This window comes from Micromesistius poutassou (genome assembly GCF_964030765.1).
Source record: "Micromesistius poutassou genome assembly, chromosome: 19".
Lineage (NCBI taxonomy): Eukaryota > Metazoa > Chordata > Actinopteri > Gadiformes > Gadidae > Micromesistius > Micromesistius poutassou.
The window spans coordinates 5857966-5875911 of record NC_140289.1 but is presented as its reverse complement, the minus strand read 5'-3'; the positions used below and the strand labels follow the sequence as shown (position 1 = coordinate 5875911).

The 17946-nt window shown below is 47.1% G+C and overlaps 1 protein-coding gene across 1 annotated transcript; it reads right to left on the bottom strand.

Annotated features, from left to right (window-relative positions):
• Window positions 1-3385: 3385 nt before the first annotated feature.
• On the bottom strand, window positions 3386-17492 carry LOC311363944 (calmodulin-1). Its single transcript, XM_084483933.1, has 6 exons — window positions 17360-17492; window positions 12075-12105; window positions 10861-11004; window positions 5282-5388; window positions 4767-4902; window positions 3386-3652 (listed from the first exon to the last, which is right to left on the bottom strand). The coding sequence occupies exons 1-6, from the start codon at window positions 17360-17362 to the stop codon at window positions 3624-3626; spliced, it is 450 nt and encodes a 149-aa protein (XP_084340059.1). The 5' UTR covers window positions 17363-17492; the 3' UTR covers window positions 3386-3623.
• Between the last annotated feature and the right edge of the window lie 454 nt (window positions 17493-17946).

The window sequence follows — 17946 nt, the reverse complement described above, 5'->3', positions numbered from 1 at the left end:
TGGTGTGTGTGTGTGTGTGTGTGTGTGTGTGTGTGTGTGTTGGGACATAAAGTCTACTGTATGTCGGGTCTAATGTAAGTCGAGTCTACTTAAGCTAATACTATTTGAGGCTAGTCTCTAGTCTACTTAAGTAAATCCTACCAGAAGTCGAGTCTACTTAAGTTAGTAACTACTTGAGGCTAGTCTACACAAGTCTAGTCTACTTAAGTAAATCCTATCAAAGTCTAGTCTACTCTAAGTCAGGTGTACTGTAAGTCAGTCTATCGTTGCCTACACAAACACACTGACCCATACAAGGAAGCACACATATCCCCCCCCCCCCCCCACACACACACACACACACACACAGGTATGTACACTGGCACTACTGGCACACCCCCCCCCCCCACACACACACACACACACACACAGGTATGTACACTGGCACTACTGGCACAGGCAGCAACCCACGACCAAGCACACACACATTTGATACTGTATGTGATATGAGACTATTATGTTTTCTGTTGTCATTGTCTGGTGGACAACAACAAAGGATACAATGGCACCTAATCAGCTCAACACACACACACACACACACACACACACACACACACACACACACACACACACACACACACACACACACAAACAGTGTACAGCCTGTCATATCTCAGCCGTCTCATCAGTGCAGCGTGTGTGTGTGTGTGTGGCAACTTCTCTTTTCCAGAGGGCCGGTGATATCTAATCGTGGCCCCCGTCTCCCAGCGCGGGCGTCCCTTCTCCCCTTACCGCCTCTGCACTGTACTGCTTCATTTACACATGAAATATTGATGTTCTTAATTTAACCCACGGGGAGCTCGTGTGTCTCTGTTCCCTCGCCCGAAAGGGGAGGAGGGGGAGGGAGAGAGAGAGAGAGAGAGAGAGAGAGAGAGAGAGAGAGAGAGAGAGAGAGAGAGAGAGAGAGAGAGAGAGAGAGAGAGAGAGAGAGAGAGAGAGAGAGAGAGAGAGAGAGAGAGAGAGAGAGAGTGTCTTCTGCAGGAAACGCGCTGCGTGAATTGATTGCCCCGGCCCCGTATGTGAATTTGTTTTTAGCCACGCCCTCCTGGTGGAGATTCTGTCGAGAGAGGAGCTGCCGATGTGTGAGGTTGGTGTGGTTCCATTGGCTGGATGGTGGTGATGATAGTGTGTCTGTATATGTGTGTAGTGTTATCTATTTTACATATTTTAAACCCCTGTAACCTGTACTTTGTGATACGGTCATTTTGTATTTCACTCCCACTTTATAGCCCTAAAAAATGTACCATGCAGATTATTTATGCTTTGTTTAGTCGTTAAACGGCTCCTCCATTAAGCCCAAACCAGCAGTCATCGTAGAAGACACCCTCCCGCCGCTGACGCTCGTTTCTCAATGAGATGCTCCATCGCACTTCCACCACTAACAAGTTTATTTGAATGCAAATTCATTTCTCATCAAAATGAGAGAGTGAATAATGGAAACCAAAGTCCTCCTACACGTCTATAGGAACATGAGAACCGTTTTTTTTTTTCATTTTCTCCAGTGGGGAATAAAGTATAAAAATGGCCACTAATCAGTTTGCGTGGTTCTAAAGGTTAACTCTTGACTTCTCTTTATCGGGTTCAGACCGACTTGCGGAATTCGGGAAACATGTTTATTTTGGCTCGTGTCCAAACGCTGTCAAACCGCTGACCATATATGGTCAAACAATGCGGCCGTCAACATGGCTTTTATTGGATTCAAGGTAGTATTGAGCCGAGATGCCTGGCCGCTGGCCGGGGCTCTTCTCCCTCTCTTTCTTCTTCTTCAGCGGGAGCATTGCGCAGGCGTCTCTCTACAAAGCCAGCGCCTGTAGTGGCCTGGTTTGCCTTACTAGGACAAGCCGGCATGGAGTCAGTGGCAGCAGGAGGGTTTATTCAGACTCCCACTTGCCTTTCCGTTCCCCCCCCCCATCCTCCTCCTCCTCCTCCCCAAACACCCGGGTTACGGCAGGCTCCTGTTGCCTGGCAACCGAACAGGTCTTGGGGGAGTGAGAGAGGCGTCATAGATAGTGCATGTGTAACATCCACGGAGGACGAGCAAGGCACCGTGTTGGTTAGGCCTACAACCCCCCCCCCCCCCCCCCCCTTCCTCTCCCTTACACCCTCACTGCGATATAACGAAGCGTTGGCTTATTTATGTAATAGGCCTACAGTATAAACCTCAAGCTAGCTCCACCAGCGCTGTAAAACCAGCCGGACACAGTACAGTGAATCACACTGTACACAACCATGCACCACAAATTGTTTATTCAACCGATTGATCTTTGATAAGCCATCAACCACACGATAACCCGTCGATAAAATAACCACACGGATGAGGAGACGGCGTAAAGTTCATGATCTTTTTTTATTTGAAAAAAAAAAATTAAAATAAAATAAAGACTAGCATGTACAACTTGGAATGAATGTAAACTGAACCCAGAGGAGCCCAGGCGGGGGGGGGCCGCGGCGTCGCTCAAGGCTGAACGCGCCGAAGGACGCGCAGCCGACCACGCCGGACCCCCCGCTGAGTGACAGACTGACACGCAAGCGCACGCCGCCGCGCTCCGGTCTGAGTCGAGAAACAAGAGAGAGGAAGAGAAAAAAAAGAAAACGAAATAAAGGTAAAAGGCCAGTGATTCGCTCACGCCGGGGCAGAGGACAGATGCTCCGTCTCGGCAAAACAAAAACAAAAGAATCCAAAACAAAAACAAAAACAAAGTTTTCACCTGTAAGACTTAATAGTGCCCGACCGTATTCTGTAGTTATTTTCTTTTTAAATGAGGGCAGGAGACACAGCTAGATCGATGGCCGTCCAAATAACAGAAACCAAAACAAATAAACATGCCAAACATTTGAAGAAAAAAAAAAGGGTTGTTTTTTTCTTTTTTTTTCTCTTTTTATCTAGCATACAATTAAGTCCCATTCTAATGTTGTCAACTTGAATAAGAACCTGGTATATTCGCTCAATTTAACAGTACAGAGTTCCTCTCCAAGTATAAAATGAAAAAACAAACAGAACTGTACCAAACCAACAATAGGACAGCTTATAGTGAAATCAGCACGGCTCTGTTCAACCGGGGGGAAGGGGGGAGGAGGAGGAAGAGGAGGAGGGCGATGGGGAGGGAGAGGGTTTAGCGTTCCGGTCTCAAGCTGCATGCATGAAGAACAGAAAACTGATGAAGAGGTGATGGCCTGCCCACTGGGTCATGGACCAGGGGCCGGGGAAACTGCTCGGGAGTTAGCCAGCTGCTGCAGCTTGGGAGTGGTTGGGGTTGGCTGTTACTGGTGTTGCGTTGTCTTAAGTACTGATGCTAAACGGATCTCAGAAGGAAGAGGAGGAGGAGGAGGAGGAGGGACGAAGAGAGGGATGGGCGGGAACAGGACCACTAACCATCGTTTTCATGCAGATTATTTTTTGTGTCTTTTTTTTTATATATATTTTTTCCTGTGTGGACAGAAGAATATTTTATTTCAACATTCAATTATTTTCTATACAGAAACAGTATGAATAAATGAACATATTTTTTTTTCCCAAGAGGTAAGTAAAACATTTTTGAATTTTTTTTTTCTTCTAAGAGGGGAGAGGGCGGGGCGGGCGAGCTTCACTTTGCGGTCATCATCTGTACAAACTCTGCAGAGAGAGAGAGAGAGAGAGAGAGAGAGAGAGAGAGAGAGAGAGAGAGAGAGAGAGAGAGAGAACGAGAACAACAGGGTTAGCACTCAACCTTTGGGAAGAGCATCCACATACTAGACCTGTTGGCAGGCTGTCATAATGTTTTTAATCAACTCAGACAGGTCCTAATTAGTGTCCCTTTTCCAAAATGCCTCAATGTTCATTCCATTAAATCCCCCTTTGATTAAAAAGCGGCTGTGTTGTGGTTACAGCAAAAGATGGGCCACACGCGCGAGTGCCCACACACACACGTCAAAAACACACTGAACAATACCTCCGCATGCACACCGCTTTAATTATATATTTGCGTTGATGAGACAAAAGATGATACAAGAGTGCTGAAATAGGACACTTTTCAGTTAAGCCCCTGAACACAAGGTGTGTGTGTGTGTGTGTGTGTGTGTGTGTGTGTGTGTGTGGTATGTGTGCAGTGTTTGTGCATTTCGTCCACGTGTGTACTGTGTGTCTATACGTTCTGCTGGCCCATTCATTTGACTGGAGGGAAGGAGATATAAACGGGGGTGAAGGGTATGTGGGTGACATTTCAGACAGATGATACTCTTCCACATGTTATCACAGCGGTGGAGCCTCCATCTACGGCGCTAGCCGCACAGAGGCCAGAGCTCGTATACCCCACATATGGATGCATGCTGTCCTTGTATGTCTCTTGGATTAAAAGCGTCTGCTGAATGACTAACTATCTGTCAAAGCCTTTGGTTTCCTCCCAATACCACCGTAGCTTGTCAGATCCAGCTAAACACACAGAGGACATTTTAAATTGTCCACCTTGAAATAAATCAAACTTTACAAATGTACAAACTACAAATGTTGTGATCCCATTCCATGTTTGGGAAAGCTTGTGCGTGCATTCCTAGAGGCTGGTATTGAAAATGTACACACTATTACAATGCCATTGGTTGGACACCAGTATCCACAGCCTCTTATAATACTGCGAGTGCATACATTCAGGGTGTCTCCAGTGGGAATGGATCCCCCAACCCTGGCATTGATGACGCCTTGCTCTAACAGACACAGCTTGTTGTATTAAGCTAAGCCTGCTCAGGTTCCTTACCTTCATAGTTGACCTGTCCGTCTCCGTCAATGTCTGCTTCTCTGATCATCTCGTCCACCTCCTCATCCGTCAGCTTCTCTCCCAGGTTTGTCATAACGTGGCGGAGCTCTGCAGCGCTGATGTAGCCGTTTCCGTCCTGGCAACACAACCCCACAAAAGTTAAAAAGGTTTCAAGATGGCCACCGCACGCTAAATATCACAGTTTAACTTTACCAACCACATCACAAATATGACAGTTTTAACGTTAAGCACCACCATAAATATCACGGTGTAACATTAACCACCACAAGAATTATTCATCATTACTTCTCATGAGCACCATTAGCAGCTGCTGGCGGTTTTTTTTCAATCTTTCATCTCGCCAGTTGATGGCTGAACCTGTTTTATGTTTTCTGTGATCTAGACCCATAATTGATGAACAAAAGAATGCTAAGTCCAGGTTAGCCAGACATAGCCCCCAGGGGTGTTCCATGCTCTGGTAGTGACCTTGTTAGGGCCAGCCTCCATGTAATTACCTTGTCGAATACCCGGAAAGCCTCGCGGATCTCCTCCTCACTGTCCGTGTCCTTCATTTTTCTGGCCATCATGGTCAAGAACTCGGGGAAGTCGATGGTTCCGTTACCTGCCCACGGCGAAACGAGGAGAAAAACAAATACAGAACCCATCAATTTCATCTGTGTTAATTACAGTCACGTAACACAGCACTGGTCACAAAGCATTTAGCTGATGAGAAGCGAGCAAACAAAGCATTTGTCCTTGTGCTAGTTTTTTACACTAAATTTAGCAACAGATTATATGTTAAGTATGGGAAATGGCTCATCTTTTTTTTTTTTTTACCAAACTGACAAAACTAAGTGACCCAGCGGAATTGGCCACTACACTGTGCAGCTAAGACAGGTGCTGTCTGATTTACAATGGTACGCATTGCTAACATTGCTTGCACTGTTAAGCAGTGCTACGGCTTTGCAGTTAACACTGCTAACACAGCAATTCCTAGGGTACATATACACAAATATACAGCTGGTAATGCTAATACAGCAAATGCGAGCTAGCACAGCTAACACGGCAATGTCTTCAGCACACTTTAAAAGGCTAAAACTGCCCTACGACTGAGAGCGCCAACACACCAATGACGTTAGCACCACTAACACAGCTCTAGTGAAGCGATTGCGTGAGAGGTGTTTGCATGTCTCTCTCGCCATGGCTTCAGGGCAGCCCAGGGACCTGGCTATGGACGGTATATACATGATATATATACTGAGCAGCAGGCCAGCAGGGAAGACTCAGGGTCAGCCATCCATAATACATGGGAGATATAGTTTGAACCTCTTCTACCAAGACTCATGAATCACGGGAACATCTCTGCTCGTGCACCACCCCCCCCACTCTCCTCCTCCTCCCAGTGCTATAAATGATGCCATGGAGGAGGACGAGGCCAGAGAAGACGAGGAAGATGAAGACAGAGGGTGAGAGGAATATGAGAAAAGTCGAAGATGAGGTGTTGTTGTGTGGGTCTGCGAGTGTGGGGAAGTTAGGGTGCAACATTTGCTGATATTGTCAAAATCCATAAAGAATTGGACTAAATTCTTTGATATTGTTATTCGACTCCCTTTGAATTTGAAATATGTCAACATTTGTCAGCATTTTTTCAGTTCATCCCTTATTACTATCCTTCTTTGTTTGTCTGACTAGAAAATGCCCACTCCCTCCAATTTTTTCTGTGTATTCATATTCGTCTTCCATCGTACTTTAAAATTTAGTTTGTCCCATGTGTTAACTTCTCCTGTCAAGCCCGGGAGTCACAATTCACTCCCATCGTACCGCCATAAATCCCCCCTCCATCGCCCACCTGCCACCACCAGTCTCCAATACTGTCTTCACTCCACCTCTACCTCCACCCTTCTCTCCCTCACATCCATCGATCAAGGCAGTCTCCACCTCAAGGTGTAGCTCTATCCCCTTCCCCTGTGTTGCTTGTGTGAGTGGGTGGGTGTGCTGGATGCAGGTAAAAGGGACCGCGTTGGTGTAGGCAGGGGGTGTCAGTGGTGATGCTGGTGTAGGTTTTGTATCGGTTGACCCCAGTAGGGTGCTGTAATGGCTGCTGCGGACGCATTGGGAGGTGCGTGGGCACCGATCGATATCCCTGTTGCCTTTTTGTGGAAGGAGCGGATTAACTGTGAGGTGGGGGGGGGGATCAGACACTCCAGACAGGGAAAAGGATCTAATGTTCTCAGTGGCTCAGCGACAGCACCCGTGGGACCAGGGAGGGAGGGAGTGGTGGGTGGACGGGAGTGGGCGGGGCTGGGCGATATTGCGAGTGGGAGGAATTGAGTTGATGAAGGGATTAATTACCGCTGCATGGAAACATTACGGAGGATGGGCAGTCTGTGTATGCATGCACACGTTTGCGTTTGTGTGGGATCCTGTGTGTGTGTGTGTGTGTGTGTGTGTGTGTGTGTGTGTGTGTGTGTGTGTGTGTGTGTGTGTGTGTGTGTGTGGTGTTTAGTTAGTGCTCTGGGATTGAAGGGGAGGTCAGTGACATTCAACAGGATTATCTTTTTTTGCGTCGGGGGCTAAAAGAGGAGCAGGGCAGTGGGGCGTGGCTATGGGACACTGGGTTGGGATTAACCCGCGGTAGAGTGTGCCTGGATCAGCCTGAGAGAATCCGGAGAGAGGGAGTCAGCAAGAGAGTGAGGGAGCGAGAGAAAGATAAAAAGCGATAGATGAACGAGAAAAGGCTAGAGAAAAGAATGAGGAAAATAACAAGCAAGAGTTTGAGAAAGAGCAAGAGCGAGAGAGAAAAGAGAGAGATAAATATAAGAGAAAGGAGGAAGGAATAGCCATTAGAGAGTAAAAGAGAGAAAGAGAGCGAGAGCTAGAGGTACAAAGAAAGGGAGATAATCAGACAGAGAGAGAGGGTAATGAGCATTGTGGGGGAGGATGGGGATGGTGTGTCTGGGCCCGTTAACAGACCAGTGGTAATGTGAAGGGGCAGATGGGGGTCTCAGGCTCAGGCCTGGCCATCCACGGACCTGCCCCCTGACTTGAGGAGACAGCCGGCAGCAGCCAGCTCACACATGCTGCCGCTGGAGCTCCACTCCCAAAGACATACAGAGAAGGGCTGTCTGTATGTGTGTGTGTGTGTGTTGTTAAGAGAGATGGAAGGGTGTGTGTGTGTGTGTGTGTGTGTGTGTGTGTGTGTGTGTGTGTGTGTGTGTGTGTGTGTGTGTGTGTGTGTGTGTGTGTGTAGGGGCATGGAGGAGAGTCTAAATATGTTGGGATGGAATCAAAGAATCGTTATCATTGGAGGAAACAATGATAATGGAAGCAATGGAAGTCGCTACCCCCTGGAGGGCTACTGCTCTGCTCTGATTGGCTTTTGGTTGAGCAGTGTAGGGAAAGAGTGGAGGAGGCAGAGGAAGAGAGCAAGACCACAGGAGAGGAGGTAGGGAGGACGGTAAAAGGGGAGAGGGAAACAAAGACAGGGGATAGAGAAAGAGGAAAAGAGGAAAGAGTAAGGAAAAAGAGAGGGAGACGGAGAGGGGGAGAGAGAGAAGGGGGAGATAGAGAGAGGGGGAGGTCTATAGCGTGGAAAGCCTTGAGAGCTCATTGGAGTGAGGAGGAGGTGGGAGGGGAGGATAAAATGGAGGTTGGAAATAAGGAGAAAGGAAGGGAGACGGAGATAAAGAGAGCGGTGAGCGATGAGGAGGATGAAGAGAGGCTGCAAACGAGTGGGTGGGCGCGCGAGAAACGAGAGGGAGGGTGGTAGAGTGAGGTTTGCTGCTAGTGGGAGCAGTGGAAAGGATACGCCACGAGATGTGCAGTGAGTGGGAGACCTGAAGGAGAGGGAGAGAGTCAGATACAGAGAGGTCTGCTGCTAATTACAGAGAGAGGGAGAGAGAGGGAGGGAGATAGAGAGAGGTGTGCTGCTAATGGGAGACAGAGAGAGAGAGGCAGAGAGAGATAGAGAGAGGTGTGCTGCTAGTGGGCGAAAAGGGAGAGAGAGAGAGAGAGAGAGGGAGGTGTGCTGCTAATAGCAGACCAGAGGGAGAGAGAGAGATAGTTGAGATGTGCTGCTAGTAGGGGACCAGAGAGAGATACATTAGAGCAACACTAGAAAAGCCTTGGCCAGCTACACTACGTAGTGTGTGGTCGTCCCCGCTGCAGGAAATGCAACTTCTGCATTTCTTGAGTACGAATAGTAGGATTGTATAACATCCATGGGCCGATGCCAGCCCTGGCTGTACCTATCTGACAAACCACATTGACCCTATGACTCAACAGTTATGCATGTATTATTCCAATAAATGATTTAGTGATATAAGAGATAGGACGTTTGTGAGTTAATATTGTGTTACACACTACTGTGACATAGCTTTGGCAGCATGGGGGCCCCCAATTATAGTATTTGAAGATGTATTTCTCTCTGTCTCATTCCTATGACTGTACTAAGAATTCAAATCTACAAAATCTTTGATTCTAACTGAACCCAATATAGACAGGACATTTCCCTCTTCTGTTTGAGTCTGTCACGTGGATGCAGTTTGCCCTACGATCAAAGAGTCAACCAGCTGTTACAACCCCTTTGTTTCTGCCGGCCTGTCTTAGCCCTGCCATCCACAGGTCTTTTTCCCTGCCACTCAGTTCCACAAGGCTCCTTTGGTTAATGAAGCTGTTTTTCAATTGTCGGACCAGCTTGCTGAAACTACCGATGAGTGAGCTGGTGAACGTGAAGAGGGCAGAGAGAGACCTTATGTAACCACTTCTATTTTCCATTACTGGCTTCATTGCTGTCTGACCTAGATTGCATCAGCCAGGGAGGCAGAGGCAGAGCAAGGATGTATTAGAAGTAATGTGTGCATGTGTGTGCGTGTGTGGCGAGGGTCTGTACGTGTGTGGCTTTGATTGGAGGTCCGTGAACTTATTTGGTGTGTGTTTGGGGTCTAGAGCAGCGAGGGCAGGTTGAGGGTAAAATCGGGGGCTGGCGGAGCCGATTGTTCCAGGTGATAATCGATCGCGGTAGGCTCGATATCACCTGATCAATGCCGCCCTATTTAGGACATCCTGTAGGATGACAGTAGCATTGTGGTGGAGCACCACTCGCCACTTAAACCACCAACCCCCCCCCTTATCCCTCCAAGCGAACAAAACAACTCAAACTAAACCCGAAGCACGTTGGGCTGTTGGGTGCAGCCAGCCAAGTCTCATTCTCATTCTCTAGTCATTTTGTCTATCTATACCTGTCCATCACAGTCACACTCCGTCATCCTCTCTTTCACCAAACATACAAATGGAAGGTCAGAGAGGGGCCGCGCAGGGATGGCAGTTAATGGTGGGGTTTGTTGTCAGCGCGTCTGAATAATGGCCCTTGATAGACCTCGCGGGGCCGCAGCCAACTCTTTTGACAGCCATTGACACGCTGTCCACCACTGGCAAACACAAGTGGTCGTTCGCATGCAGACACACACACACACACACACACACACACACACACACACACACACACACACACACACACACTAGCCCTGGCATGGAGAGGCGTGATGGGTAGAGACAAAGCGTGGACAGAGTGCTGACGTGGAGGGGCCTGTCATCGCGAGGAAACAGGATCTGGACAGTTGGCTCCGACAGTTGGCCTCTGACAGTTGGTGGGGAGTGCCGCGCCGCCGTTAACACCAGAAGTGTGTTTAGAGTTTTTTTCTCGAGAAGGGATCGGTGACTGCTGTTCTGTGTTACTTGCGACTCATTTCTGAGTTTGAGTCATGCAGATCACTTAGAGAGTGATATCTCCAGCTATTCTACTTGGTAGAAATTACATTGATGTTGGGTGAACGAAGAAGGTTACCGTCCTTCAGTTGGGAGTGACCGCCCTCTTGAGGTTTAAGTTGCATGAAAATCAATTGATTTAATGGGCTATGAAGGTACAGCACTATCTACAAACCTTTACAGAACAGTAACCACCTACTCTGATAAGAAAATACCCATGATGCATATTTGGGGAATGAAAAGACCTATCTCGGGCAATACTTGGGAGTAACTGGGTGGTTTGAGAGGCGGTAGAAGAGGGAGGGGTGGTGGTGGTGTTAATACTGACCATCGGCGTCCACCTCGTTGATCATGTCCTGGAGCTCCGCCTCCGTGGGGTTCTGGCCCAATGACCTCATCACGGTACCAAGCTCTTTGGTGGTGATGGTGCCGTCACCGTCCTTGTCGAATAAGGAGAACGCCTCCTTGAACTCTGCAGGAGTGGGGAGGGGTGAGAAGAGTCAAAATATAACCCGATATAGGCATGGATGTATTGTTGCGGTTAGAGGGGTGCTTTTGTCGATTTATGGATGTGGTGTTGAGAGTGGATGTCACTCTGTGAATGGCCTACTTGCGTAGTTTTATAGCTGCTGCGTTTCAGACCCGGCATGACTAAGACTAAAGGCTATGATTTAACGTTGTGGAGGGGAAATGCTTCTACGTTTTTGAAGAAATCCCAGATTGAAGGGAAAAAAGGGCCAATGGATTAAAACCAGAAGTGGAAGATGTGCTATGATTCTTTTGTGGTACTGGCAGGATTTTCTTTTTTGGAGCAGGCGCTGCTGAAAGCTAGCGGCGGTAAAACGTCTATGGTGGAGGAAATAGCGTGAATTAGCCTCTTAGCCTCCGCAGGAGATAATTAGCCACAGAGGAGTTTTGCTGAAGAAGAGACAGCAGAGCAGCCTCCAGTTTGCACACAAAGCCAAAATCATGTATCATGTATAAAAATAGTGCGTTGAAGGTCCTTCCGTTCATAATTGTATGTCTTAGTCATTTTCTGGAAAACGATTTAGCCTCACAGGTTTCGCTCCTGATTCAATTCATCATGGGGCATTACATGCATGACTACGTACTGTATGTCCCTCCTTCGTCTAGGTCTTCTCTTAAGTTAAAGGGAGATAATAAACTACTCGGGAGAAACTTCCTAAGTTAACTTTGATTTTACTTAATAATTAATCAGTGCCAACAAAGTCAACTGAAACTGTAAAAATAACAGCTCCAGGGAGGGAACCGGATTTAATTAAATTGGAGATTGTGACGTCATTCCTCTCTCGTTAAACATTCATAAGCATAAATAATGAATTAACCAGGAAATTGATTATTTTTTAATGGTTTTGATGATTGGATTGAGCATCTAGTAGAACTGTTTTGTATTATTGTCTCATAACTATTCTGTACATTGATACAAACATGGACATTGGAAGGACGCGCAGGACTGAGGGTATGGGTGGGGAAAAGGCTTTATCAAAATATTGTGGTGAAAAGTCAGAACACTGTTCGTACCTGCGATCTGCTCTTCTGTTAGTTGGTCAGCCTGCAGTTGGTAAAAACAGAGGGGCAAAATGGGGAAGGGGGGGAAAGAGGGAGGGAAATAAAACATGTTATTGTTACTCAACAGGTAAGTTACTCAACAGGCAAGCATTTCAAATACCAAAGTATTTCACAATGGGGTTGTACTCAAATCCCCCGTCCCACCTACCAAAGGCCTCAACACTGATCCCAGTGTTCATGGACCCAGCAAGGCATGTGACCGACATACTCATATAAATGTATAGGGGCTCACAAGCTTCTAATTTAGTCCCCTATGGAGGAAAATACCTGATTTATACCAACCAATAAAAAAATGGTTGTTTACAGAATCGCGCCATTGAACCATTAAATCACTAGACCACCAGTTTTCCAAATCTTGTGCTATACAATGGAGCTTTTGTTAATTTCTTTATTTCTTCAAATAGTTTCCTGGGAGCATCATCCATCCTGTTTACATGTTTTCTTTTATTTTTCCAAAACCGCATTAGACATCAGGAATCGCTTATTTTTTACACTAATTCCCCTTTGTGACTGTACCACAACATGGTGGGCGGTTAGATTGGTTAATGATGATGAAAAACAGGACCCTTCCTACTGATGAATGATGACTAATGACTGGAACGATTCTTCTGAGCACTTCTGTGATTAATAAATGACGTAACCGACTGCTAAAACTACGCAAAATCCCGTTCCAGTATATACCCTCTAAACCGATGTAACTGGGGGGGTGTAGGCGTAGGAGGGGGGGCTGGCAGTTAAGGAAATTCACACACTCATGGTTGCGTTTAATCGCTTCATTTGGGACAATAAACGAGTGATAAAAACAAGCTGCTGGGGTAAATCATTAGGACTGGGGTTGTTTTAGGACAGGCCCGGCTGGGGTGTGTCCTGCCAGCTGGCCAACCCCAGACAGGAGCCTGCTGGCCTGGCTTGGCTTGGTTCAGCCGAGCCCCTCCCTGCTAGCAAGACCCAGCTCATGTCCCCCAGTGACTCATACAGGCTTTAAATGGCTCGGAAGCAAGTGTTCATCGCCGGCTCCTCTCTTTTTTTTGGCCAGATGGATCAAGCCGTGTGAAGGAGCCACTGATTCCAAACAAATCCCCATCACAGTGAAGTGTGAATAGCAGTCAGGTGGTGTGAATAGCACCTTCCACGCGTGAAAAACAGACGCTTATTATTATAATAATACTACGTCATTATGCTTTATGGCCCACGGCTGACATAAGAGTTTGGCAGCAATCCATAAATTTCACAACTCCAGTTCACACAAGAGTATTAATAGCCAGATGTGTTTGAATGCTTCAACACATTCAAGACATTATCTTGGCCTGACTGGGGCATATATTTGAGCATGTATGCACTCTTGTGTATGTCATATGCACACCCACAAACACCCAGAGACACAAGGCCCTCATTAACAGTGTCCTCTCAACACCGGTACTTGCCTCATATTTCCTGTATAGTCAATGCGGCCAGCTCTGCCCCAAAGCAAGTCCCTGCCTCCTGTCGGCCTGTGTTTTCTTGTTTCCCCTCCACCCCTGCACGATCTGTCTTACATCCATGCCATATGTGAAGTGAACAATGGCTTATTTAAATCACAAGTCAATGGAACACATGAGTCTTCCTCAGGCGGTGACGATGGGTGGTGCTTTCTGTTCTGCGAGGGCTCAGGCCCGGTGTCTCTCGGAGCAGCTCTCGTCAGTCAAATTTAATTGGTGGCCTGAGGGGCCGGATTGGGTTAGCGAGACGTCATCCACTTGCATTTCCATTGGACACTGTGGGAGAAGGCCTTCAACCCTGGGCTTTCAAAGGAAAAAAAAAGGGAGAGTTTCTAGCTTGGCCGTAGTCACAGAGAGGATCAATGGACCCAGGCAGGGTGCCTGGATAGACCTGCAGGAGCCCTTATACGATTAGCCGACGGGATTCAATAACCTGTAGCTTACAGCTCGGTTTCCCATCATGTGTGGGCCACCGGAAACACACAGAACTCTTTTACTCAATTGTACTTTTAGGCCCTTTTCCTGCAACATTTTCCTCTTACTGTGTCATCTAACAACTTTACTCTTGCTTGGTTCCATCTGTGCTTTCGTCTATCTAAATGGACATCTCTTTTTCCCTCTATAACTGTTCTAGCCCAGGGATTGCGGGTTCTCTGATCCTGCTGAACCATACAGTCCACCACTGGCCCATTCCTTACTATTCACTCTTCCCACAACCCTACCCCCCCACCCTTCTACCTAGAACCCTCAACCAAGCATTCTTGCTTTGGCCTCCTCCTCTTCCTCTATCTCTCTCCCTTTCCTTCCTCCATCTGTCTCTCCGTCCTTTCTTTCCTTCGGCGCCAGGCAGGGAAGAGGAAAGTCCCTCTGATTCATGGTGCGTGTGGAGTCATGGAGTAGGCCGCCTGTTGCCAACCTGTGTTCAGCCTTGACAACAGCTTGTAGAGGTGTACTGGTGGGGATGAGGGGAGGTACCCTGGCAATAGGTAGCTGGTGTGAGTGAACCACTCCCATTGTTTCCAGGGTTACCTACTCCTGCAAAGAACCCCCCCTCCCCCCACAAAAGAGGCTGCCAAATAAGCCAGTTGACCAGGACAGTGATGCGACCACTGTATTATACCCAACACCTTATTTTTCAATTATGTCTTCATTGTTGCGGTCATCCACCACAGAATCCAGTGAGCATCAAGTTTTTATTTTATTTATGCTAATGATTCATTTAATTATCAAATAACCCAGGTGTGTTTACTTTGTATGCAGGGTTAGTTCAGTAGGAGATATAGTTCAGTAGGAGATATGAAAAACAGTTGAACAATTGAAATGGTTACTTAGATATATAGATATTATTGTTCAACCAAGTGAGAGATGCAAAAACAGCTGCCAACGTGGCAGATGGGCGTGACTGCACACACACACACACACACACACACACACACACACACACACACACACACACACACACACACACACACACACACACACACACACACACACACACACACAGCAACAATGTGACAATGGCACAAACACCCTATTTGAATGGGGGCATTGAGCTCCTGAGTGCTGCTGCACGCCTCTTCCCTCTGAGCCTGGACAGAAGACAAAAGAAGGGGCCGTTGGGACAGCTTGTGACCGGAGGGGAGGAGGTGGAGTGTGGGGAAGGGGTGTAAAAAAAAAACATCCCAACACGCCCATGCCATGGTGGTTCAGTAGCAGCAGGGGCTGGGTCAGCCGGCCTTTTGGCCTGGTGAGGTTGGAGCTATGGGTGCCTCCCCCCACTCCTCCACCAACACCCCCCACCACCACCTCCGCACTGCGGGGGGAGCTCACTCCTAGACACCGGGAACACGGGCCGGAGTGTGTCGGCCGCCGAGCGTATATATTATTCACGGCGGTGGATCGGATGTCCTCCGAGTTACTAAACATGCATCAGTAAACAGGGGCGTAGCGGGAATAGGATAGGGCGTCCTACTGCCCCCCCCCCACCCCCCCCCCCCCCCCCCCCCCCCCCCCCCGATTCTTCCACATCGACGGGAGGGGAAGGCTGTTTCTTTCCAGTCCACTGGGCGCATTGATGCGGACAAGGGGCTTTGCGCCTGTGGATTTAACTTCTTGGAGACGCTGATAGCCGGCCGAGCCCCCTCCTTGTAACAATCCCACTTTACACTCCAATTACCAGCGGCACATTGCAACACGAAACGCCATCGCTCCTCCATCGCCATTTATGGGATATTTGATCGTAGTTGAGGGGTGGTGGGGGGTTGACTACGGCGTCTTGACTCCCCCGGGCCATTACTCAGGGGGTGATAATCAATAGTTTATGGTGTAGCCATCTGTTTTTTTTCCTGATCATTTCCACTGGGTACTCTTCTCCGAACATGACGTAGCCAGTGGAAAATCTTAGTCTTCCCTCTCTTCAGATATTGTGTGTGTGTGTGTGTGTGTGTGTGTGTGTGTGTGTGTGTGTGTGTGTGTGTGTGTGTGTGTGTGTGTGTGTGTGTGTGTGTGTGTGTGTAAAACATCTGTTCATATGACTCAGGTGTGGCAATGTACATGCATTTTTTTCTCCAAAAGCCAAATTATACTCTTTGCAATCTTTGATTAATACATTTTCTTATGTGCAGGTTTTACACAGTGACAACTAATAACATGAGTACACATGCATTTTAAAACCTATTTAGATTCAAATATTTGCCTAGGCGTTGGACCAGTCCAGAGAACCCTTACTGCTGTAGATGTGATGTCGTAGAGCACCACCAGATAGCTTTGGTCAACTCGGAATCGTATAACAATTTGCATTTCATCAAAAATTTGCAAGGGCCAACCAAATCAAACAGCACTACATGAGATAACTCCCCTAAACGCCTTGCCGTAAAAGGTGGGGCATCGACGTCGTCGGATACCGTTTTGGAAAAGAGAGCCGTACAGGCCAGCTAATGCAGTGCAACAATGAAATGTGTTATTAAAATATGGGCGATTTCCGCTGCGGAAGACGAACGACTGTGCAAATCTTGTCATGGTACGTCTCGGCTGAACAGACGGCAAGATGGTGCAGCACACACACAGAGGGAATCCTTCTTATAGCTGCGCATTTCCAACAAGTTGATCATTGGCGGTACTTATCTCAGAATATGCACACACGACATAATCAAATCGGAATGGTATAAACTACGTATAACAAACGGGTTAATATCACATGTATTGACAGGAGGGGATAAAATGTCAGCACGGGGCTTGTCCGAAGGATCTGGGCTGGATTCTTAGCACGGCTGCCCATGCGAATAATAAAATGTCGTCTACTAATGCATTAGTGGCCGAGGAATGACACCGTGATATACCACGATTTCAAACCAGTTGAAATCCTATTAAACTTAGCAGGAGAATTAATTCGATCGCCCGCATGCAGCCATGAGCCAGCAACATGACCCGATATAGCCATAGAGCAGCAACAATTGCGCAGTTATAGACTAATACCGCTCCAGCATTTGTGGTAATACCGTCTCATAAACTTATTCAATTCAGACATTGTACAGTATCGTGGTTTTTGAGATTTTCTCTGTCCCATTCAATAATAAAAAATAATAATATAACATTAACGTTACGCTTTTTGCGGGCGTTTCTTTCGCCTCCTCCGAATATTTACGTCTCGAAGAGCGGGAATGTTTCTAGAAACAAGCAAAGCCACCCCAGGCCTTTCCCCCATTTCCTTGTTGTACAAGGAGTGTCATACTTGAGAGATAATGAATTGAGAATACATACCATGTCTGTTGGTGGTGGGCTTGGTGGTGTATGGTAGCAGACGAGGAGTGTGTGCTCGGTCCTTAGATGGAGTTCCAACAGGGGGAGAGGAGGAGTGTGTGTATATCAGCCGGGGACAGGACGGGGGATGGCCTTATGTATCCCTCCGCCACGCTGGCACTCATCACTCACTTCCTTATAAAACACATGCCAGGCACTCACTTAAGTTAGATGCATCAGCAATGCCCACTTTAATTGCACGTTTGCCCCCCATGCAAAAATATGAGTTAGAGCCCTTGTTGCTGCAGATTGTATACGCCATTATACATTGTATACTATCATTGACGTTGGTGGATTACTAGTCTATTTTTAGTTTGAAATGTATAAGCCAAAGTATAACCTCCAACCAGGAGTGAATAGGCCTATTAAAGGATTATGTAAATATAATTAGGCCTACCTATAATAAAAGGGACTTCACGTAATACACAGGAATATTTTTGCTAGAACTTTTGGTTGGCTGGTGCTATTACTGTAACATGACTGTAATATTTGATGTGTTTCAACATATCTCTACTTCCCTCTACGTGACCATATCATAAATTATTTAA